The 24,632-nt window shown below is 44.0% G+C and overlaps 1 protein-coding gene across 5 annotated transcripts in view; it reads left to right on the forward strand.

Annotated features, from left to right (window-relative positions):
* The first annotated feature begins 470 nt into the window (after positions 1-470).
* LOC132765255 (zinc finger protein 420-like) overlaps positions 471-24,632 on the forward strand; it is a 31,363-nt gene continuing 7,201 nt past the window's right edge. Inside the window, exons 1-5 of one of the 5 annotated variants that reach the window (XM_067465390.1) lie at positions 471-694; positions 2,485-2,567; positions 7,701-7,827; positions 12,856-12,951; positions 14,195-16,605. In XM_067465390.1, the coding sequence (XP_067321491.1) occupies positions 2,493-2,567; positions 7,701-7,827; positions 12,856-12,951; positions 14,195-15,243 (1,347 nt within the window). In that variant the 5' untranslated portion in view covers positions 471-694; positions 2,485-2,492 and the 3' untranslated portion in view covers positions 15,244-16,605. Of the gene's footprint in view, positions 695-2,484; positions 2,568-7,700; positions 7,828-12,855; positions 12,952-14,191; positions 16,606-18,874; positions 19,044-19,769; positions 19,860-23,717; positions 23,845-24,632 lie in introns of those variants that run through there. The other 4 variants (XM_067465392.1, XM_060759514.2, XM_067465389.1 and 1 more) reach the window with 4 other exon arrangements.

A 24,632-nucleotide genomic window follows, 5' to 3' on the forward strand; every position in this document is an offset into this window, starting at 1 on the left:
TGTGTCTGGTTGTGATCCCCAGGTTGTGCCAGTCAGCTTTCGTATGATGTTGTTTCTAGCGCCCACTTTTTGTTTGATGTTCAGGCAGTGATTCTTGTAGGTCAGAGCACGGTCCAAAGTGACTCCCAGGTATTTGGGTGTGCTGCAATGCTCCAGTGGGATCCCTTCCCAGGTAATCCTCAGAGCTCGGGATGCTTGTCTGTTCTTAAGGTGAAAGGCGCATGTCTGTGTTTTAGACGGATTAGGGATCAGTTGGTTTTCCCTGTAATAGGCAGTAAGAGCACCTAGAGCTTCGGAGAGCTTCTGTTCAACCATCTTTTCAACCAACGATCCAGAAGCAACCAGACGACAGAGAGGAGTGGGGCCTTTGGAATGAAAAAGGCCTCCCTGTGCTCTCTGGTTCACTCTCTGCTCTCTCCGCTCCTTGCTCTCTATAAGCCGATTCCACGGTCACCAGCAACCGACCTGATTTTCATTAAGATGTGCATGTCACATTGCACACATTGTACACTACAGCTCCCAGGATCCCTTGTGCTTGAGATCTGGCTGAGTTGAATGGAAAGGGAAGGGGGGAGGGAAAGGAAGGAAAGAAGGGGCCTGTCCTGCTAGGCGTAAGGGCCAGGCGGAGGAATCGCAGCCGCAGGGATCCATCCAAGAGGAAGGAAGGAAGCTCTGCACCTTTGGCCAAATGCAGGTAAGGGATGGAGCCAGAAGGAGGAAATGGATGGATGGGGCACAAAGGGATCTGCCTGCCCCCCTCCTCCTGGGGTGCCAGCTCTTGCCTTGTTTGCTTGGTATTGAAGGGGAGGGAAGGAGGAGCAAGACTTTGGAGTTCCCTTTGTTTCCTTTCTCTACCTCCTTCCCCTTGAATCAGGGAAGGGAGATGAGAAAGCAGGCAAGGCAGGGGAAATGCAACACAAAATCTAGAGCAAGATACACGAAAGGAACTTTGCTCTTGAAACAAAAAAAAGCTGTTTATAGGTTTGCATTGGGGTCTGGCAAAAATGAGAAATGCAACGATCCACCCGTGAACAACAATGCCTCTCATTGGAGCAGAAGCAGTTGAACATGTCCTGGTCTCGGTCCTGTTCAACATCTTTATTAATGACTTAGATGAAGGGTTAGAAGGCAGGATCACCAAGTTTGCAGATGACACCAAATTGGGAGGGAGAGCCAATACTCCAGAAGACAGGAGCAGGATTCAAAACAATCTTGACAGATTAGAGAGATGATTGACCACAACTAACCAAATGTTCAACAGGGACAAATGCAAGGATACTCCACTTCGGCAGAAAAAATGAAATGCAAAAATACAGAATGGGGGACGATGCTTGGCTCAAGAGCAGGACGTGGGGAAAAGATCTTGGGGTCCTCGTGGGCAGGAAGATGAATATGAGCCAACAATGTCATGCGGCAGCGGCAAAAAAAACCAACGGGATTTTAGCCTGCATCAATAGGAGTATAGTGTCTAGATCCGGGGAAGTCATCCTACTCCTCTAATCTACCTTGGTTAGACCACACCTGGAATATTGTGTCCAATTCTGGGCACCAGAATTGAAGGGAGATGTTGACAAGCTGGAATGTGTCCAGAGAGGGCGACTAAAACGATCAAGGGTCTGGAGAACAAGCCCTATGAGGAGCAGCTTAAAGAGCTGGGCATGTTTATAGTTTTATAGTTTATAGATTTATAGTTCACCTACAATCAAAGAGCCTTCTGGACTCCGCCAGTGATGGAATTGAAGCAAACATGGCACACAGACCAACAGAAAATACTAGAAGGGTTTGGTGGGCGCTGACCTTGAGTTTTAGAGTTGTAGTCCACCTACATCCAGACTCAAACAATGATTGATCTGGACCAAACTTGGCACTAATACTCAATATGCCCAAATGTGAACACTGGTGGAGTTTAGAGACAATAGACCTTGACATTTGGGAGTTGTAGTTGCTGGGATTTATAGTTCACCTACAATCAAAGAGCATTCCGAACAACACCAGCGACAGAATTGGGCCAAACTTTCCATACAGAACCCCCATGACCAACAGAAAATACCATGTTTTCTTATTGTCTTTGTGCATTGACATATCTTTGTTCTGACAACTAGGCATATCAGTCTAACAGCTGAGAAACCTAATGACTACGAAGGTTGATTCAAATGAGTTTTTAACTCTTATCAGGAAGATCATACTTTATGAAAAGACCATCAGAAAAGACGGTATTTTCTGTTGGTCTTTGGTGACCCCTCTGGCACCCCCTTGCGACCCCCAGGTTGAGACCCCCAGGTTGAGAAACACTGATTTAAAGCAAGTGTGAATGCTGCAATAGCAAGCTTGCAGGTTCTGAGAGACCGAAAGAGTACACTTGTCCTGGCATTTGTTGGTCCTACTGCGTGATATCTTGGGAAACTGCATGCAGGAGCTGAACATAGCTTTAGCTGCTCTGGAAAAACTAGAGGTGATTTTTGTCTTCTCTTTTGGTGTTTGCAGAAAACAAAATGAGGACCATGTTTCTGGCAAAGTCGCTCCCTCGTCCCAGAGGAAGGCCAAGGGGCACGGTTGAACCAGTTCAGGTAGGAATGCATATACGTTGTTATGGGCTCCTTCCTGAGCGGAGGAGAAAAAGTAGAAACGTCTACCCTTTCAACATGAAGCAGAAGCTTAAAAAGTCAATGGTTTTTTGGGCTGCCCCTCTATTCTGCTTTGGTCAAACCTCACCTGGAATGCTGTGTCCAATTCTGGGCACTACAGTTTGAAAGAAACACTGGTGTCCAGAGGGGAGCACCTAAAATGCTCAAAAGTCTGGACACCATGTGCCCCTATGAGAAGTGTCTTAAAGAGCTGGGTGTGTTTAGCCTACAGAAGAGAAGGTTGAGAGGAGACGTGATAGCCATCTGTCTATATAAATAAAAATGTAATGTTCATTTGTGGGATTAACATAACTCAAAAACCACTGGGCGAATTGCCACCAAATTTGGCCACAAGACACCTACTAACCCAAGGAGTGACCGTCACTCAAAAAATGATTTTGTCTTTTGGGAGTTGTAGTTGCTGGGATTTATAGTTCACCTACAATCAAAAAACATTCTGAACTCCACCAATGATGGAATTGAACCAAACCAGGCACTTCCAAGCCATTAAAAGCTAATCAAGGTGGTCAGTTGAAACATTCACACCTAGCTCCAGCAGACAAGAGTCCTTTGTCCCACTCTGGTCATTCCACAGATATATAGACCCATTTTCCTACTTCCAACAGACCTCACTACCTCTGAGGATGCTTGCCATAGATGCAGGTGAAACGTCAGGAGAAAATGCCTCTAGAACTTGGCTTTATAGCCCGGAAAAACCTACAACAGCCCAACCCTCCTTATATTACAAACTTTCCTCTGAGCTACAATGAGACAAAATCCCATCCTCAGCTGCTCCTGCATTCTCCTCCAAACTAGAATCAGACAACGCCCCAGGCTCAGCTGCCAGTTGTGCTGCCCGAGCTGCTCTTTGCCTCGCCTGCCAAGAGGTCCTTCTCCTGCTTCTACTTGCATCTCCCCAAACAGTAGACAAATCATCCTCCCTCCAAGTAAGCCTGTAAAATCCTCAGCCAAGCTGTGGGCTGTATAACCCCGGCCAAACTGTAGGCTGTATATCTCCCTGGCCAAGCCGTAGAAGACTAAGCTTTCTACAGGAGCTCTTGGTTTTATGTTCTGTGAGAAAAGCTTCTCTGTGAGAACTGACTCAAAAAGGCTCCTATTCCCTCCAAAACTCAAAAAGGGGCGGGACCAGGGAACCTAACGATAATTGACAGGTGGCTTGCCCTATGATTGCAGCCAAAAGAAGCCACCTATCTGCGGAGTCCCTGAAACTTAGGACTGCAACAAACATTCAGTGCAAAGCAAACAAAATTGGACCTCCTGGTGCAGTTGCACCAGCACACATCCACAACATTCTCATTACTTTATTTTCTCATTACTATATCACCAGACTGGGCCAAAGCAACGCATGGTGGCGGATGGCTAGTGTATAAATATGTGAGGGGAAGTCATAGGGAGGAGGGAGTAAGCTTGTTTTCTGCTGCCCTGGAGACTAGGACACGAAGCAATGGGTTCAAATTACAGGAAGGAGATTCCACCTGAACATTAGGAAGAACTTCCTGACTGAAAGAGCTGTTCAGCAGTGGAACTCTCTGCCCCAGAGTCTGGTGGAAGTCCTTAACCCTATGTTGTTAGAGGGACTACAGATCATGTCACCCTGATCTTAGAATGTTCAGAGTGAGATGCCATTTCAGAATGCGCTTGAATCAGAAGTCAATTGGAGTCAGTTGGAAGTAAGAAGTCGGTTGAGTGGGTCGATGTCAAAGCAGGAGTATAATCAATATGCTGCAATGAGATCTTCAGTTGATATATGAGCCTATTTGCAGCAGAAGTATGGTACAGTATAGTACAGTTTAAAGTATAATTCAGTTAACATGAAACCAATAAGCAATATACCTGTATGTTTGGGAGTAAGTCAAATATATTAACTTTTAGAAAGACGACTTATTTTTGGTCTCTTGAGAGCATGATTGAAAAACCAATATATTTTGTGGGAGAGTAGATGTTTCTGGGGAAACTGAAATAACACTTCTGAAGATCTGCTATATATTTTGTGCATTGGTGTATCTTTGTTCCGATAAGTAGGCATATCAGTCTAACAGCTGAGAAACCTAATTGCCTTGCTTGAATACTAGTGGATATTTATGACTACGAAGGTTGACTCAAGTGAGTTTTTAAGGTTATGATTATTCCAAATAGTGTGAATGCTACTTAATCTCCACAAAAGGGTCACGCTTCCAAAAGCCTGTGGAGATTTCAGGTTTTCCCTGTATATGAGGGTTGAATGAAAAGTAATGCCTCCACCTTCGTTACTTGGGTTTGGATGGGAACATTTTAATAAATCAAACGCAGCAATAATCCTGAAGTGGGTTAAAGCACTGAGCTGCTGAGCTTGTTGATCGAAGTCGCAGGTTCGATTCCAGGGAGCGGCGTGAGCTTCCGCTGTCAGCCCTAGCTTCTGCCAACCTAGCAGTTCGAAAACATGCGAATGTGAGTAGATCAATAGGTGCCGCTCCGGCGGGAAGGTAACGGCACTCCATGCAGTCATGCCGGCCACATGACCTTGGAGGTGTCTACGGACAACGCTGGCTCTTCGGCTTAGAAATGGAGATGAGCACCACACTCCAGAGTCAGACATGACTGGACTTAATGTCAGGGGACTACCTTTACCTTTTATTCACTTTTACACATAATCACCAGACAATTGGATACATTTCTGCCAATGATAAACAAGTTTTCTGAAGCCATCATGGAAGAAATCAACACACTGTTTTCGCAACCAGCGTCTCAGTTCTCTCAACATCTTCATCAGAAGCATAATGATGTCCCCACAGATCTTCTTTCATTATCGGGAACAGATGGAAGTCAGACGGTGCTAAATCTGGACTGTATGGAGAATGTCATACGGTGGGGAGATCCAGTCTCTGAAGTTCTGTTGTGGTGGCATGTGAAGCACCGGGACTGTGACATAGCTGGCTGAGTGTCAGCTGCATTAAGATCAATTCTGACCAAAAGAGCATGAGTTCAAGGCCAGCCCAGGTCGGAGTGAGCTTCCAACCAATTGTGTAGCTTGTTGTCGACCTTTGCAACCCGAAAGACAGTTGCATCTGTCAAGTAGGAAATTAGGTACCACCTATGCGTGGGGAGGCTGATTTAACTAATGTACGAGGCCATAAAAAAGACTCCAGCAAAGCATGCAGGGAATGCAGAAGTACTTCATCAGTGTTGCAGATGGACGATGAAAGTGACAGCTCCCCTGGCGGCCAGAAAAGTTAAATAGCCTCTGACTGTCTGTCTATATATGTTGTGTGTCTTTGGCATTGAATATTTGCCATATATGTGTACATTATAATCTGCCCTGAGTCCCCTGCGGGGTGAGAAGGGTGGAATATAAATACTGTAAATAATTAAATAATGTAAATAGATAAGTGTGTGGTCGGATCCTTGTTAGCCATCGTTTCAAAGTTTGCAGCGTTGTGATGTAACGCTCTGAATTTATTGTTGTTTCATGTTCAAGGAAATCAACATGGACAACACCATCTGCATCTCAGAACACTGTTGCCATGATTTTTCCAGCTGAGGGCTGTGTCTTGAATTTCTTTTTCTGGGGCAAGCCTTTGTGTCAACTGACACTTCGTCTCCGAGTCGTAATAGTGTATCCCGTTTTGTCTCCTGTCACAATTGAATGGAGAAAGGCTCGTGTTCATTCTTGTAACGCGAGAGGAATTTGTGGCAAATTTCAAGTCTGTGCGCTTTCATTTCAGGCGTCAGCATCCTGGGTACCCATCGTGCACAGATCTTCTGATAGCCAAGCAAAGCAATAATGTGACCCACACGTTCTTGTGAAATGCTGATGATGCTTGAAATTTCTCTCTGAGTGATATGACGATTGTCCTGAATCTATCTGTCAACCTTTTCTTGTGAAACTCAGTGGTTGCTTTGTTAGTCACGCAAGTCAGATGTTCCCACCTCAACATCTTTAAACTTACTCGCCCAACGACACAAGGTACTCCCATCAACACAATCACCATAAACAGCTTGCATTCTCTGATGAATCTCCTTTGGGGTGACACCTTCTGCTGTCAAGAATTCAATGACTGCACGTTGCTTAAATCTCATTGACCGACTGTCTGCGCAGGGTTCCATATTCTTACTTTAAAAACACAACCATTCAATGTTAAGGCTTCCCGCCAAAATGGAACTGTAGAGGAGAGTCTACTGAAAAAGCCAGTACCTACTGCATACCAGTACTGCCATCTGTTGAGGAGTTACGAAGGTGGAGACATTACTTTCGTAATATATGCTTTTATGGCTGCATTTTAATATGTGATTTTATAGATGAATTTAGTTACATGAATAATCTATATAAATAAAAATGTAATGTTTGTTTGTGGGATTAACATAACTCAAAAACCACTGGATGAATTGACACCAGATTTTGACACAATATACCTATCAGGCCAAGAAGTGACAATTACTCATAAAAACACTGAAAAACACAGTGAAAGAGACATAGAAAGCAAAAAAACCAAAAATTAAATTACAACGCATGCACAAAACCACATATATACACATACAAGACACATATACACAGACAGGGCCACAGCAGCGCATGGCAGGGGACGGCTAGTAATCTATATAAATAATATATGTTTGTCTGTGGGATTACCATAACTCAAAAACCACTGGCTGAATTGACACCAAATTTGGATATAATACACCTATCAGGCCAACAAGTGACCATCACTCATAAAAACACTGAAAAACACTGCAGAAGAGACTTAAAAAGCCAATGCATGCACAAAACCACATATATACACATATATGCACACACAAAACACATATACAGAGACTGGGCCACAGCAACGCATGGCTGGGGATGGCTAGTAGTTAATAAAACAAAAATAGGTGTTGTTTTTTTCTGAAACTCCTGCCTTTCTCCATTACCCAGCGGATATTGACAATTTGGTCTCTTTTCTAAACCCAACTTGTACCTTTCCCAGAGGGGTAAGAAAACATTTTTAACCAGAAATTTAATTTAAGGATTCACCTTGAGCTAAATAAAAATGAAAATAATATGAAATAATAATAAATAAACATGTTGTTGTTATTATTCAGAAAACGGTGACTTTCAAAGATGTGGCTGTCTACTTCACGGAAGGCCAGGGATCTCTGCTGGACTCGGATCAAAAGGCCTTGTATAAAGAAGTCATGATGGAGAATTATGAAAATGTGACCTCATTGGGTAAGAAAACCAGTAAAATTGAAAAGGCTTAGATAGTGGTGCATCCTTTGCAACAGTCCTTTGAATTTGCAGGATGATGAGACTTCCAATTCAGCTGCGGAGGACTGAGGTCCTGTCCTCACGGCTCTCTGAGGAGAGGAAGCAGTTTGCTGCAAACCAACAATGACTAAATAGTGGGAAATCTTCCTTTGCTATAGGGGAGTTGTAGGTAGCCCCCAGAAATGACTTCATTATACTATGTGCTGTTGCACACTGGGCCTGTGCATAAGACTGTAGACAGGACATAAATTCTGTGTGCCCAATGGGACGCCGGGGCTGCCTCAGATTAAAGGTCTTTGGATTTCCTTAAATCAGAGTATTTAGATTGCATAAGGTTCAACAAAGTTCTTTATTAATGAAAATAAACAGGTACTTGAAGGCTTTCTTAACAGTCTATTGGCTCTCTCTCTCAACCTTGTCCACAGGGAACAGGCACTATCTTCATAAACTGTACATTAACTAATGGGAAAATCCTTAACTTCTAATCTGGGCAGTCTGTCTTTGCCTCTGTTGGCGTGGAGCCCCTACACCCGGTACCAACTGCTTCTGGCTTCCGCGAGTGACCCTTACCAAGCAGAGCTTTGTAGACTTCCAGGGAAAAAGGAGTTCAGGTTTCAGTGATGGCTGACTGAAATCACTCAGCGAAGGAGCTGTAAGGCTGTATAATCCTCGGCCAAGCTGTGGGCTGTATAACCCCGGCCAAGCTGTAGACTATATATCTCCCCGGCCAAGCCGTAGAAGACGAAGCTTTCTACAGGAGCTCTTGAAGTTATGTCCTGTGTGAAAGGCTTATCTGTGTGGACTGAACCCAAACTGGCTCCTATTCCCTCTAGAATCATAGAATCATAGAGTTGGAAGAGACCTCATGGGCCATCCAGTCCAACCCCCTGCCAAGAAGCAGGAATATTGCATTCAAATCACCCCTGACAAATGGCCATCCAGCCTCTGCTTAAAAGCTTCCAAAGAAGGAGCCTCCACCACACTCCGGGGCAGAGAGTTCCACTGCTGAACGGCTCTCACAGTCAGGAAGTTCTTCCTAATGTTCAGATGGAATCTCCTCTCTTGTAGTTTGAAGCCATTGTTCCGCGTCCTAGTCTCCAAGGAAGCAGAAAACAAGCTTGCTCCCTCCTCCCTGTGGCTTCCTCTCACATATTTATACATGGCTATCATATCTCCTCTCAGCCTTCTCTTCTTCAGGCTAAACATGCCCAGTTCCCTAAGCCGCTCCTCATAGGGCTTGTTCTCCAGACCCTTGATCATTTTAGTCGCCCTCCTCTGGACACTTTCCAGCTTGTCAACATCTCTCTTGAATTGTGGTGCCCAGAATTGGACACAATATTCCAGATGTGGTCTAACCAAAGCAGAATAGAGGGGTAGCATTACTTCCTTAGATCTAGACACTATGCTTCTATTGATGCAGGCCAAAATCCCATTGGCTTTTTTTGCCGCCACATCACATTGTTGGCTCATGTTTAACTTGTTGTCCACGAGGACTCCAAGATCTTTTTCACACGTACTGCTCTCGAGCCAGGCGTCCCCCATTCTGTATCTTTGCATTTCATTTTTTCTGCCAAAGTGGAGTATCTTGCATTTGTCACTGTTGAACTTCATTTTGTTAGTTTTGGCCCATCTCTCTAATCTGTCAAGATCGTTTTGAATTCTGCTCCTGTCCTCTGGACTATTGGCTATCCCTCCCAATTTGGTGTCGTCTGCAAACTTGATGATCATGCCTTCTAGCCCTTCATCTAAGTCATTAATAAAGATGTTGAACAGGACCGGGCCCAGGACGGAACCCTGCGGCACTCTGCTCGTCACTTCTTTCCAAGATGAAGAGGAAGCATTAGTGAGCACTCTCTGTGTTCGTCCACTTAACCAATTACAGATCCACCTCACCGTAGTTTTGCCTAGCCCACATTGGACTAGTTTCCTTGCCAGAAGGTCATGGGGGACCTTGTCGAAGGCCTTACTGAAATCCAGGTACGCTACATCCACGGCATTCCCCGCATCTACCCAGCTTGTAGCTCTATCGAAGAAAGAGATCAGATTAGTCTGGCATGACTTGTTTTTGAAAACCCTAAAAGGGAGCGGGACCAGGGAACCTAACTATAATTGACAGATGACTTGCCCTATGACTGCAGCCAAAAGAAACCACCTATCCGCAGAGTCCCTGCAACAAACATTCAATGCAAAGCAAACAAAATTGGAGCTCCTGGTACAGCTGTACCTGCACATACTAATTTGTGTGGTACGCATACAGTCAGAAGGGGACCCGAGAATACCATCAAGCCACACTGTTTAAACTGCAACAAGGCTGTGTCTATACAAATTGAAATAAGTACTACATGGAAGCACATCATGAGAAGAAAGGAAAGCCTAGAGAAGACAATTATGCTGGGGAAAATGGAAGGAAAAAGGAAGAGGGGCCAACCAATGGCAAGATGGATGGATGGCATCCTTGAAGTGACTGGCTTGACCTTGAAGGAGCTGGGGGTGGTGACGGCCGACAGGGAGCTCTGGCGTGGGCTGGTCCATGAGGTCAGGAAGAGTCGGAAATGACTGAACAAATGAACAACAACAACAAACTACATGGAAGACGTGTAACTGAACTTATTAGAGACTGAAATACAGAGCTATAAGGAAAGAAAATAAAGATAACAACAATCAAAGAAGAATTACAACCAAACAGCTGTGCCATTTTGAAACACGAAGTCACTGGTGGATATCGGCATTATATACTCACATAATTAAAAAGAGGCATGTCAGCTGAAATACTAGCTAAAATGGGAGGTTTAAATCAAGAAATTGTGGCAGAGATCCAAGCAATGAGAGATCAATGTATTGTCGAAGGCTTTCATGGCTGGAATCACTGGGTTGTTGTAGGTTTTTTGGGTTGGATGGCCATGTTCTAGAACCCAAAAAACCTACAACAACTCAATGAGAGATCAGTTCATCCAGATCTTAGTAGAATTTTTTTTTATTTATCGTATCAAGAGCGAACCAAGGGTATAGTTGTATTTAAACGTAGTATTATATTAAATGTCCTTTGACCAGTAGCTGGCCACTTGGAGTAGCTCTGGTGTTGCTATAGGAAGGTCCTCCATTGTGCATGTGGCAGGGCTCAGACTGCATTGTCATAGATGGTCTGTGGTTTGCTCTTCTCCACACTCACATGTTATGGACTCCACTTTGTGGCCCTATTTCTTGAGGTTGGCTCTGCATCTTGTGGTGCCAGAGTGCAGTCTGTTCAGTGCCTTCCAAGTTGCCCAGTCTTCTGTGTGCCCAGGAGGGAGTCTCTCATTCAGTATCAGCCATGGTTGATTCTGGGATTTAACCTCCCACTTTTGGACCTGATGTGTTCCTGCAAGTACTGTTTCTCTATAGATCTTAGCAAACTTTTTCTTGATTTAAGGCATTGGTGTGCTGGCTGATATCCAAACAGAGGATGGACCAGAAATGTCACTGCCTTGGTCCTTTCACTGCTGGCTGCTACTTTCCAGTGGATGTCAGGTGGTGCAATACCAGTTAAACAGTATAATTTCTCCAGTGGTGTAGGGCATAGACATCTTGTGATAATGCGGCATATCTCATTAAGAGCCATATCCACTGTTTTAGCATGGTGAGATGTGTTCCACACTGGGCATGTGTACTCAGCAGCAGAGTGGCAAAGCGCAAGGGCCGATGTCTTCACTGTATCTGGTTGTGATTCCCAGGTTGTGCAAATCAACTTTTGTATGATATTGTTTCTAGCACCCACTTTCTGCTTGATATTCAAGCACTGCTTCTTGTAAGTCAGAGTACAGTCCAGGGTAACTTTCAGGTATTTTGATGCAATGCTCCAGTGGGATTCCTTCCCAGGTAATCCTCAGAGCTCGAGATGCTTGTCTGTTCTAAAGATGAAAAGCACATGCCTGTGTTTTAGATGGGAAAGCAGCCTTTTGTAAGACCCTGTTTAGGCCCTCAAAGAAGTAGTAGTAGTAGTAATAATAATAATAATAATAATAATAATAATAATTTGATACATAATAAGATTAGTACACAGCAAACAAGATCACTATGCTGGCTTTTGTGTTTGATCACATGCCGGACACTTCCCACTTTTTATTGTTGTTATTATTATTATTATTGGAACCCCTGATGGCGCAATGGGTTAAACTCTTGTGCCTGTAGGACTGATGACCGATAGGTCAGTTGTTTGAATCTGGGGAGAGCGGGTTGAGCTCCTTCTGTCAGCTCCAGCTCCCCATGTGGGGCATGAGAGAAGCCTCCCACAAGGATAGTAAACATCAAACAGCTTTGCAGACGGCCAATTCTCTCACACCAGAAGTGAACTGCAGTTTCTCAAGATGCACCTGACATGAATTATTATTATTATTATTATTATTATTATTATTATTATTTGAAACTCAAAAAGGTTAGTAAACAACACTCAAGGGCACTCTGTTCACTTTCACTGTTATATTGGATCACACATCTGACATCTCCCAAGTGTCTAGGACTGTGTGTGTTGTATCGGCGATTAATGTGTGCAGATCCCAGTAGGGTGGCCTTTTCCAGCTGACAGATGGTAATTTTGTCAGTGCCAATTGTGTTTAAGTGCAGGCCAAGGTCTTTAGGCACTGCACCCAGTGTACCGATCACAACTGGGACCACCTTGACTGGCTTGTGCTACAGTTGTTTTGGTCTCACACTCTGTTTTTTGTATTTTTTTCAGTTGGGTTGTCGCTGCAACCGAGGAGGGTTGTTTCTGGAAGGGAAAAATAGTATAATGGGGACAGTTCTTGTAGGCACTGTTTAGAACTATATGTATTTATGTATACATATATGTGTAGACTTTGGGAGAGGGGGAAAGGAGAGGGAGCCATCATATTAATGTATTGTATTTGATCTTGATTAAAAATGTAATTTCTGCAATATGATTGTCAAAATAACAACTTTTGAGATGATTTTTTTCAGGATAATGAGGTTTTTGTTATTTTATTTTCTGTCAAGGGCTTCTCCTTTCCAAGCCTACCCTCATCTTTCGTCTGGAACAAGGAGAAGAGCCGTGGCTGCCAGATGTTCGACCCTTCCGCAACAGTTACTCAGGTAATTGTTGGAGCACAGCCTTGGGAAAATATTCTTTTGGGGATTTTCTAATTTGCTTTATTGACTGATACTTGGGAAACTATGGGTCTCAATTACCCATGGAAATCTTGCCAAAAAACGCTTCCCGCATTTGAAAAGAGCTCTCCACCAGCACAATTTGTTGTTCAAAGGCCAATTTTCTGTACACATTGGGTTAGGTATAACATTTCCACTTGAAATTGATCACACAATCCAACAACATTTCTTGTAAACGGCTAATCTTTCCAACCCAAAAGCATTGCTTTACAATCTATATAAACAAAAATGTAATATTCATTTATGGGATTAACATAACTCAAAAACCACTGGACGAAATGACATGAAATTTGGCCCGAAGACACCTAATGGACCAATGAGTGACCATTGGAAAACACAGCAGAAGAGACTTAAAAATCCCAAAAATAAAAAATACATTACAACGCATGCACAAAACCGCACACACACATATATAGACATATACACAAATATATACACACACAAAGCACATATACACAGACTGGGCCACAGCAACACGTGGCAGGGGACGGCTAGTATTCTATACAATGCTTTGATACAATTAATAAAAAAAGTATTGGTGTCTTGGTTTTTTGGCCTTTTTCTGGGGTTTTGTGGGGTGCTAATTCAGAAAATTGCACTGGATGGATTGCATCAACTCTACTTTCCTATATATGGTTATCATGGTCTTCTTTGGGCTGGCAGATGGCAACTGATGAATGGCACAAGTTCTGTATCTAGCATGTTAGAGCTGATAGTGGAAACCTGGTGCCATGTTTTGGAATCAGCAGGTAAAATTTACCCAAAAACAGGGCTAACGTTTGAGGCATAAACATGTGTGTTGACAAGCTGGAATGTGTCCAGAGGAGAGCGACTCAAATGATCAAGGGTCTGGGGAACAAGCCCTATGAGGAGCGGCTTAAAGAGCTGGGCATGTTTAGCCTGAAGAAGAGAAAGCTGAGAGGAGACATGATGAAGGCCATGTATCAAGATGCGAGGGGAAGATATAGGGAGGAGGGAGAAATCTTGTTTTCTGCTGCCCTGGAGACTAGGACGCAGAACAATGGCTTCAAACTACAAGAAAGGAAATTCTGTGATGCTTTCTGTTCCAGTATCAAGGGTTTGTTGACAAGGAGAGGCGAGTAAAAAATGATGAGATGATGATGATGATGATGATGATGATGATGATGATTAGTTTTATCTTTAGCAGGTGGTTTCAGGAAGAAACATGCATGTCGTAAGTGCGGGAAATCTTTTGCTCAGAAGTCTGACCTCGTCACACATAGGATAATTCACATCGGTGAGAAACCTTTCAAGTGCTTGGAGTGTGCAAAGGATTTTGTTCACCATTCTGAGCTCATGAAGCACCAGCGAGTCCACACGGGAGAGAAGCCTTTCTGGTGCCTCGAGTGTGGGAAATGTTTCTCCCGACAGTCAGTCCTCGTGAATCACCACCGAATCCACACAGGAGAGAAACCTTACAAATGCTTGGAATGTGTGAAATGTTTCACCCAGAGATCCCAGCTTGTGCGACACCTAAGAGTCCACACTGGGGAAAAACCTTACGAATGCTTGGAGTGTGGGAAATGTTTTGCCCGTCACTCGGTGCTGATAAATCACCAAAGAGTCCACACGGGAGAAAAACCATATAAATGCCTGGAGTGCGACAAATGCTTTGCTCGTCAGTCTGTTCTGGTGAACCATCAGAGAGTCCACACCGGGGAAAAACCCTATAAATGCCAAGAGTGTGGGAAACGTTTTGCTCACCAATCCAACCTCGTGAATCACCAGCGGGTCCACACAGGGGAAAAACCCTACAAATGTCTGAAGTGTGGGAAGTGTTTTGCGCAGCAGTCAGATCTCGTGAAGCACCGGCGCATCCACACGGGAGAGAGACCCTACAAATGCCTGGTGTGTGGGAAATGCTTTGCAATACATTCAGATGTGGTAAATCACCAGCGAGTCCACACCGGAGAGAAACCCCATAAATGCCAGGAGTGCGGGAAGTGTTTTTCCCAACGTTCGGCCCTCGTGAGCCACCAGCGAATCCACACCGGGGAAAAACCCTACAAGTGTGTGGAATGTGAGAAATGTTTTGCTCAGCTCTCGAACCTGGTGAAGCACCAGAGAGTCCACACAGGGGAGAAACCCTACGAATGTTTGGAGTGCGGGAAGCATTTTGCTCGACACTCCCACCTCCAGGTTCACCACAGAGTTCACTTAAGAGCGAAATCCCGTGAACGCCTCAAGAATGTCTAATATAATTTAATATATTTTCTGAGAAGCAAATGCTTTCTTGACTTGAGCTCCTCTCCCCACTTTAGGTCTTCGACAAGGAAAAGACAAAGCATTTCAGTAATGACAGTCTTTCTATCTGAAGTTTGAGTCTGGCCTCCCAGTTTGAGAACCATACATATCAGCAAGGTAGACCTGATACATCTGTACTTGCTGCTTCTCCAGCATGCTGTGGACAGCTTCTCGGCCTTTCTCAAAGAAACACACATTTATTTGCTCATTCATCACATCCAAGCTGGTTTTTATTGGATGGGGGACAATAAAAGAATTCTAAACTTTGTGTTGAGGGGTGGGACAGAGGGATATGTTTTCCAAACTTGCCCCAGGTCTCTACATGTTTTCATATTTCTTAATATTGATGTAACATGGATTGGGGAATTAATTGTATCCGGCATCATAAATATTCTTGCTGCCAGATGTTTTTCAGACCCTGTATCAGGCCAAGACTTTAGGGAGAATGGCAAAGAAAGATGGGAATTGCACTCCAGTAAAATTTGGAGGTCTGCAGACTCTTAACATCTTAGGACTAGAGCAGTTCACTGTATTTTGAAATTTTTCCATTGTAAAATGTCATCGATTTTAAGATGCACCCTAATTTCAGTACCACCACCAGCTAAAATACACAAGATACATCTTCACTACTTCATCACACTAGAAAACGAATTCACTTTAAATCCTGTTTCTGCCTTCTGCAGAATCCCGGAGTTCGTAGTTTAGTGAGGCTGTTAAAGGCTCCTCCCTAAATACAAACCCCAGAATTCTGCAGGAGGCAGAAACCAGATTTAAAGTGGATTCATTCTCTAGTGCAGTGGTTCTCAACCTGTGGGTCCCCAGATGTTTTGGCCTTCAACTCCCAGAAATCCTAACAGCTGGCAAACTGACTGGGAGTTCTGGGAGTTGTAGGCCAAAACACCTGGGGACCCACAGGTTGAGAATCACTGCTCTAGTGTGATAACCCATTTGAGAGATGTTTATATAGGGGGAAAGTGCATCTTAGAATTGAAAAAATACTGTAACAGTGATGCCCAGAATTTGTCTGGCTAAGCAGTTGAAAGGCCCCTCTCTAAACTACAAGCCCCAGAATTCTGCAGGAGGCAGAAACTAGATTTAAAGTAGATCCACACTAAAGGTCATTGGATGCCATTTTTTCCTTCCTTTCTCTTTTTCTCTCTCTCCCAGAGTATGCTTTTGCCTCTGTGTGGTAGTTTCTTGTATTTTTTACTTTTTGTCTCTCTTAGATGATGAAGCTTTATTAAGCTAGTTAGTTCCAAACTTTTCTGTCCAGAATGTGTTTCCTTTTACTTCAATAAATCTTTCACACCTTAAGACTGGACTCTGTAATCCTTCACCATCCTAAAGGATAAAATATATTATGCATGTCACACAGTGAGTTTCAGCTGTTAATAATAGTGCAATAGAGTCTCACTTATCTAACATAAACGGGCCGGCAGAATGTTGTATAAGCGAAAAGGTTGGATAGTAAGGAGGGATTAAGGTAAAGCCTATTAAACATCAAATTATGTTATGATTTTACAAATTAAGCACCACAACATCATATTGATGCTGAACACAAAATTGGGAGGCCCTGCCTAGGCAGAGACCGGCCAGACCCAAAAAGAGGATCCGGGACACCTGGCGAGGCAGCAAGCATCAAAGATTTTTCCCTTAATTTTCCCAAATAAAGTCACACCAAGTTGAAGCAAAAGCCACCGAGGTTTTATTTCATTCCAGCTGGAACGGATGACCACTGCAGTTATCAGCCCAAGGAACCGACATGCTGGCTGGACAGAGAAAAACAATATTTATAGGGCTGGGTTGTTGTAGGTTTTTTCGGGTTATATGGCCATGGTCTAGAGGCATTCTCTCCTGACATTTCGCCTGCATCTATGGCAAGCATCCTCAGAGGTAGTGAGGTCTGTTGGAACTAGGAAATTTATAGGGCTGTCAGATTCAAAAGTTCCCATGCCCACCCCCTTCAGCAAGCCGACAGGAGATCCAATGAGGGCCTTAGCCCTGCTTTGGCTGCTCAGCCAATGAGGTCGAAGGAGGTGAGCAACAGGGAAACAATTAAAAAATGTCATGATGATTGGTTATGAATGGCCCTTTCCGCGTCTGTATTGATAAGGGGCCAAAGCGATAGCTTAAGTCCTCAAGCTTCAGCCCAAGCTATTGTCTTGAGTTTTGAAATAAAATCTTTTGTCTGGCTGCAAAGATCCAGTTAAATTTTCTTATAGTCCTGTAATGTTTACTTGATGGGAGTTGAAAAACCTTTTCGGAGACTGGGAAATGGCACAATGGGGGAGGCAGTGACACATAAGTGCCTTCTATGTTGAATGCTTCACTATGTCCATGGGCCACATTATCCTGGATGGTCTGGTCAACAGGACCCTCTGAAATCTAGGAAGAGAGGGCCATTTCCTTATTGCCCAAGCCTGAAGAAGAGGAGGCTAAGAGGAAACATGATAGCCATGTATAAATATGTGAGGGGAAGTCATAGGGAGGAGGGAGTAAGCTTGTTTTCTGCTGCCCTGGAGACTAGGACACGTAGCAATGGTTCAAATTACAGGAAGGAGATTCCACCTGAACATTAGCAAGAACTTCCTGACTGAAAGAGCTGTTCAGCAGTGGAACTCTCTGCCTCAGAGTCTGGTGGAAGCCCTTAACACTATGTTGTTAGAGGGACTACTGACCATGTGACCTTGATCTTAGAATGTTCAGAGTGAGATGCCATTTCAGAATCAGAAGTCAATTAGAATCAGTTGGATGTAAGAAGTCGGTTGAGTGGGTCGATATCTAAGCAGGAGTATAATCAATATGCTGCAGTGAGATCTTCAGTTGATATATGATCCTATTTGCAGCAGAAATATGGTACAGTATAGTACAGTTTAAAGTATAATTCAGTTAACATGAAACCAATAAGCAATATACCTGTATGTTGGTGAGTAAGTCAAATATATTAACTTTTGGAAAGACTACTCATTTTTGCTTCCCTGGAGACTAGGATGCGGAACAATGGCTTCAAACTACAAGAAAGGAGATTCCACCTGAACATTAGGAAGAATTTCCTGACTGTGAGAGCCGTTCAGCAGTGGAACTCTCTGCCCTGGAGTGTGGTGGAGGTTCCTTCTTTGGAAGCTTTTAAACAGAGGCTGGGTGGCCATCTGCCAGGGGTGCTTTGAATGCAATTTTCCCGCTTCTTGGCAGGGGGTTGGACTGGATGGCCCATGAGGTCTCTTCCAACTCTAGGATTCTATGATTCTATGGATTATATGAGTCCCCACCTCCAGGTAATCTGGGATAAGAGGATAACCTGAGATCAGATCCTGGGATATAGGGGCAACATGGAAGGAGCCTGGGCAACATTAGGTTTGTGCTAGATTGTATCCTTGGAGGAAGATGATGTGACAACTGAAATCCCAACACACTTTGGCTTTTGTTTACATTGCAAGCTTTTAAAAAACATTCTCTTCTTAGGACTTTTCAGTCAGGTGGTGACACAAGAGAAGAAGTTGGGGGGGGGGGGGGAGAGGGAGACTACAGCTCCCAGGATCCTTTGTGTTTGGCTTAGCAAGAGACTTCAGCTCCCTGCAGCTAGATGGCTCTGCAAATCCTTCTTGGCGAGACATCTGGCTGAGTTGGATGGAAAGGGAGGGAAGGGAGGAAAAGGAAGGAAGGGAGAGGAGGCCAGGCTGAGGAATTGCAGCAGCAGGGATCCATCCAGGAGGAAGGAAGGAAGGAAGCTCTGCACCTTTGGCCAAATGCAGGTAAGGGATGGAGCCAGGAGGAGGAAATGGGTGGATGGGGCACAAAGGGATCTGCCTGCCCCCCTCCTCCTGGGGTGCCAGCTCTTGCCTTGTTTGCTTGGTATTGAAGGGGAGGGAAGCAAGGAAGGAGGAGCAAGACTTTGGAGTTCCCTTTGTTTCCTTGCCTCCATCTCCTTCCCCTTGAATCAGGAAAGGAAGATGAGAAAACAGGCAAGCCAGAGGAAATACAACAGAAAATCTACAGGAAGATACAAAAAAGGAGCTTTGCCCTTGGGACAAAAGAAAGCTGGGTTTATAGATTTGCATGAAACAGAGCAGAAAATGCAAAGATCCGCCCAGGAGCAAAAGTGACTCTCTTTGGACCAAAATGGGCAAGCAGTTGAGTTCTGCATGATCTCTACACTATAGCATGAATGCAGCTTGGCACCACTTGAACTGCCATGACTCAATCGTAATAGAATTGAAATGTCACATTACCTTTTTTGCCAAATAGTCCTGGGTCTCATCAAATGACAACTCCCAGGATTCTGTGACGTTGAGACATGGTGACGTCAAACTGCGTTAACTCTACAGTGTAGATCAGGCATGGGCAAACATGGGCCCTATCGGGTGTTAGGAATTATGGGAGTGGAAGTCCAAAACACCTGGAGGGCCCAAGTTTGCCCATGCCTGATCTACACTGTGGAATTAATTAATTTTGTGTATTTATTTGTTGTTGTTGTTCATTCGTTCAGTCATCTCCGACTCTTCGTGACCTCATGGACCAGCCCACGCCAGAGCTCCCTGTCGGCCGTCACCACCCCCTGCTCCATCAAGGTCAGTCCCGTCACTTCAAGGATGCCATCCATCCATCTTGCCCTTGGTCGGCCCCTCTTCCTTTTGCCTTCCACTTTCCCCAGCATCATTGTCTTCTCTAGGCTTTGCTGTCTCCTCATGATGTGGCCAAAGTACTTCAGCTTTGTCTCTAGTATCCTTCCCTCCAGTGAGCAGTCGGGCTTTATTTCCTGGAGGATGGACTGGTTGGATCTTTATTTATTTACTATATTTATATCTCGCTCTTCTCAACCCCGAACGAGACTCAGAGCGGCTTACAAATTATGGCAACATTCAATGCCACATTATACAACAAATAATAAATATATCAAATTATAAAACCATTAAAATATATAAATGTAATAAAACATACTAAAATATAGTTTTAACAGAGCAGATGTTCCATCAGGGGAAGAATAAGATGCCAAACTGGGTTGGCAGTGATCACTCAAGAGAGGTCCCAGGTGAATCATGGGCCATGGCAGGAAGAAACAAATGTTGGTATCTCTGTGCTATTTATTTGTCGTGTCAGGGCAACCAGTCAATTATATTACATTTCTAACAGAACAAAGCAAATAAACAGACAAAATACAAAATGTGTGAGTTTGGTAGCTGATTAAATGTCCTTTGACCAGTATCTGGCCACTTGGAGTGCTTCTGGTGTTGCTGCAAGGAGGTCCTCCATTGTGCATGTGGCAGAGCTCAGGTTGCATTGCAGCAGGTGGTCAGTGGTTTGCTCCTCTCCACACTCGTATGTCGAGGATTCCACTTTGTGGTCCCATTTCTGAAGGTTGGCATCTTGTGGTGCCAGAGCGCAGTCTGTTCAGCACCTTCCAAGTCGCCCAGTCCTCTGTGTGGCCAGGGGGGAGTCTCTCATTTGGTATCAGCCATTGGTTGAGGTTCTGGGTTTGAGCCTGCCAGTTTTGGACTCTCGCCTTGCTGAGCTATTCCAGTGAGTGTCTCTGTAGATCTTAGAAAACTATGTCTAGATTTAAGTCGTTGACGTGCTGACCCAATGATGCTGGGGAAAAGGGAAGGAAAAAGGAAGAGGGGCCGACCAAGGCCAAGATGGATGTCATCCTTGAAGTGACTGGCTTGACCTTGAAGGAGCTGGGGGTGGTGACGGCCGACAGGGAGCTCTGGCGTGGGCTGGTCCATGAGGTCACGAAGAGTCAGAAACGACTAAACGAATGAACAAGTGCTGACCTAAGGATGCTGAAATGGAGGCCAGTCAAGATAGAGTCTGGCAACACCAAGCGGTCACTAGAAGCTGGACCAGAGGCAGCAAGGGAAACAAATACTGCTCCTTCCCTCAAAGCCCCCGGTGATGTACCTTCCCTTCTTGCTTAGGCCTGAGATCCTGCAGACATGGTTCTTTCTATGCCCCAGCCTCTGTTGCTGGCCTTGAGTTACAGAGTCAGGGCATTAATTCTGCCAGGAGTGAGTCCAGGAGCTGAATCTGAGGCAGGAAAGGAAGCAAACATTGCCCTTTCCCTCAAAGCCCCTGGTGATGTTACCTCACTTCTTGCTTCACTTGTGCAGTTTGACACAATTTTAATTGCCATGGCTTAACCCTATGAAATCATGGAACTGTAGTTTTGTAAACTGGTTGTTAGGAATTGTGGGAGTTGAAGTCCAAAACACCTGGAGGGCCCAAGTTTGTCCATGCCTGGTATAGATGCACCCTTAGTCCAGCTAAGCACGCAGCACAAAAATTAGGATTTGTGCCGAAGCTTATTTCATTATTTTTCACATTTGAGAAAGAAATACATAAACAGCACACACTGATTGAGGCTAACCTTTTGGGAGATTTGTATTATAAAACGTCTGAGGCTTTCCCAGCGGAAAATGGGTTAAGAGTTGTAAAGGAACGTTGCTAAGGGAGATCCATCTGGAATGTAGTTAAATAGGATTTCTGCATTTGCAGGAAATACATTCCCAGACTGTGCATAGATGATTTCTGGCCTTTGCAAGTGCTCGTTGATGAGATCAGCAAAGGCACCCACATAACAAGGGAAACAGCCCTTCTTCTCTGCGCTTTCATGTTGCCTTTCATGCGCTAATATCAGCAAAGTCTGCCTATGATGACCAGGAGTTGCAGTGTCAATGAGGGCAACAGAAGTCCTTTTTCTCCTGTGCTGACAAGCATAACGAATATAGAATGGTGGTGATGGTGGTCCATGTGGACAATAAGGTAAAGGTTTCCCCTGACATTAAGTCTAGTCATGTCCAACTCTGGGGAGTGGTGCTTATCTTCTTTCCTAAGCCAAAGAACCAACATTGTCCATAGACACCTCTAAGGTCATGTGGCCAGCATGACTGCATGGAGCGCCATTACCTTCCCGCCAAGGTTCCTGTTGATCTCACATTTGCATGTTTTTGAACAGCTAGGTTGGCAGAAGCTGGGGCTAACAGTGGGAGCTCACCCCGCTTCCTGGATTTGAACTGCCAACCTTTCAGTCAGCAAGTTCAGCAGCTCAGCAGTTTTAACTCGTAATCCCATCAGGTGTTCCTCCATGTGGACAATGGACTAGTTTATATCAGATCTCATCTGCTGTCCACACACTGCCTGAAATGTGGAGCTTCTCTAGATTAAAGATGAAAGTTCCCCAACTTACAAGAAAGGAGATTCCACCTGAACATGAGGAAGAACTTCCTGACTGTGAGAGCTGTTCAGCAGTGGAACTCTCTGCCCCGGAGTGTGGTGGAGGCTCCTTCTTTGGAGGCTTTTAAACAGAGGCTGGATGGCCATCTGCCAGGGGTGCTTTGAGTGCAATATTCCTGCTTCTTGGCAGGGGGTTGGACTGGATGGCCCATGAGGTCTCTTCCAACTCTATGATTCTATTATTCTTAGTACAGGGCTAAACTAACTTAACCTGGTTTGTCCTGTGTTAAGGACTAGAAGTCCCTGGTGTCATGAAGACCACTGGCTCATTTCAGGTTTTGTGGCCAGTGTAGACAAGTCTTGAGGCTGGATCACAGTCCCTTGTGCTTTTACTAGAAAGGAAGACATGCTTACATCATGTTCTACCTTATATGTGAAAATATATTCATTGGCTCCATTTGTGCAGTCTATATTAGGCTGTTGTGTGCCATCAGCTTTTCCACCTCTAAAAGCTTTTATCCAACCCTGAGATAGTCTGAAGATGCTAAAAGGAATGCTCAAAATACTTGAGAGGAGGCATAGCAAGTACTCTATTTATATGGGCTGAGTCTGACCTGCCAGAAGACATCCAACATCTAAATGAGCTGTCGGCATTTAAAACACATCTGAAGGCCTATCTCTTCCAACAGGCCTACCCAGCCCATTTTAATTATTACTTTTTAAACACCTTCTATGTTTATAGTTTTTGTTGCATATTTTTAATATGTGCATATTATAATATATGTTTTGAGCCTCCGGTGGCGCAGTGGATTAAACCCCTGTGCTGGCAGGACTGAAGACCGACAGGTCACAAGTTCAAATCCAGGGAGTGGCAGATGAGCTCCCTCTATCAGCTCCAGCTCCTCATGCGGGGACATGAGAGAAGCCTCCCACAAGAATGATAAAAACATCAAATCATTCAGGCATCCCCTGGGCAATGTCCTTGCAGACGGCCAATTCTCTCACACCAGAAGCGACTTGCAGTTTCTCAAGTCGCTCCTGACACTACAAATATAATATTTTATATATATATATATATATATATATATATATATATATATATATATATATATAATGGTTACGGTTTAATTATGTTTTAATATGTGATTTTATAAATGTATTTAACTATATTGTGCCCTGCCTTGAGCTGAAAGGAAAGGCAGGTAATAAATAAACATATGAAATAATTTAAAATGTATTGTTGTTGTTGTTTTCAGAGACTGGTGACTTTCAAAGATGTGGCTATATATTTCACAGAAGCACAGGGATCTCTTCTGGATCCAGATCAAAAAGCCTTGTATAAAGAAGTCATGATGGAGAATTATGAAAATGTGGTCTCATTGGGTAAGAAGACTGCTATCTTTTTTTCTGGTAATATTGAAAATGTTTCCATACTATAGGCCAGGGGTCCTCAAACTTTTTAAACAGAGGGCCAGGTCATAGTCCCTCAAACTGTTGGAGGGCCGGATTATAATTTGAAAAAAAACCCCATGAATGAATAGCCCTATGCACATTGCACATATCTTATTTGTAGTGCAAAAAACACATGAAAACAATACAATAATTAAAATGAAGAACAATTTAAACAAATATAAATTTATTACTATTTCAGTGGGAAGTGTGGGCCTGATTTGGGCTGATGAGATAGGATGGTTGTTGTTGTTGTGTTCTTTCAAGTAGTTTCAGACTTAGATTGACCCTGAGCGAGGGCCAGGTAAATAACCTTGGAGGGCCGTATCCGCCCCCCAGGCCTTAGTTTGAGGACCCCTGCTATAGGCAAACATTATGGCTGAGTATGATTGTTTTCCAAGACTAGAGTCTGTAAGTGACTGTAGAGACCTGTTATGGATCTGTATAGTCTTTTGCTATGGGGATATAGCTTTGCAGGTGGAAGGCGGTCTCAACAAAGATTTGCTGGACACACATTACTCTTGGCGCATTATCCCCTTCCACTCTATTTGTGTTATGTCTCTTCAACATTTGTGGCATTATTTGTACAGCTGACCACCACTTAGAATGCTCTAGAGCAGTGTTTCTCAACCTTCCTAATGCTGTGACCCCTTAATACAGTTCCTTATGTTGTGGTGACCCCCAACCATAAAATTATTTTCGTTGCTACTTCATAACTGTCA

This window comes from Anolis sagrei, chromosome 2, assembly GCF_037176765.1.
Source record: "Anolis sagrei isolate rAnoSag1 chromosome 2, rAnoSag1.mat, whole genome shotgun sequence".
Classification (NCBI taxonomy): Eukaryota; Metazoa; Chordata; class Lepidosauria; order Squamata; family Dactyloidae; genus Anolis; species Anolis sagrei.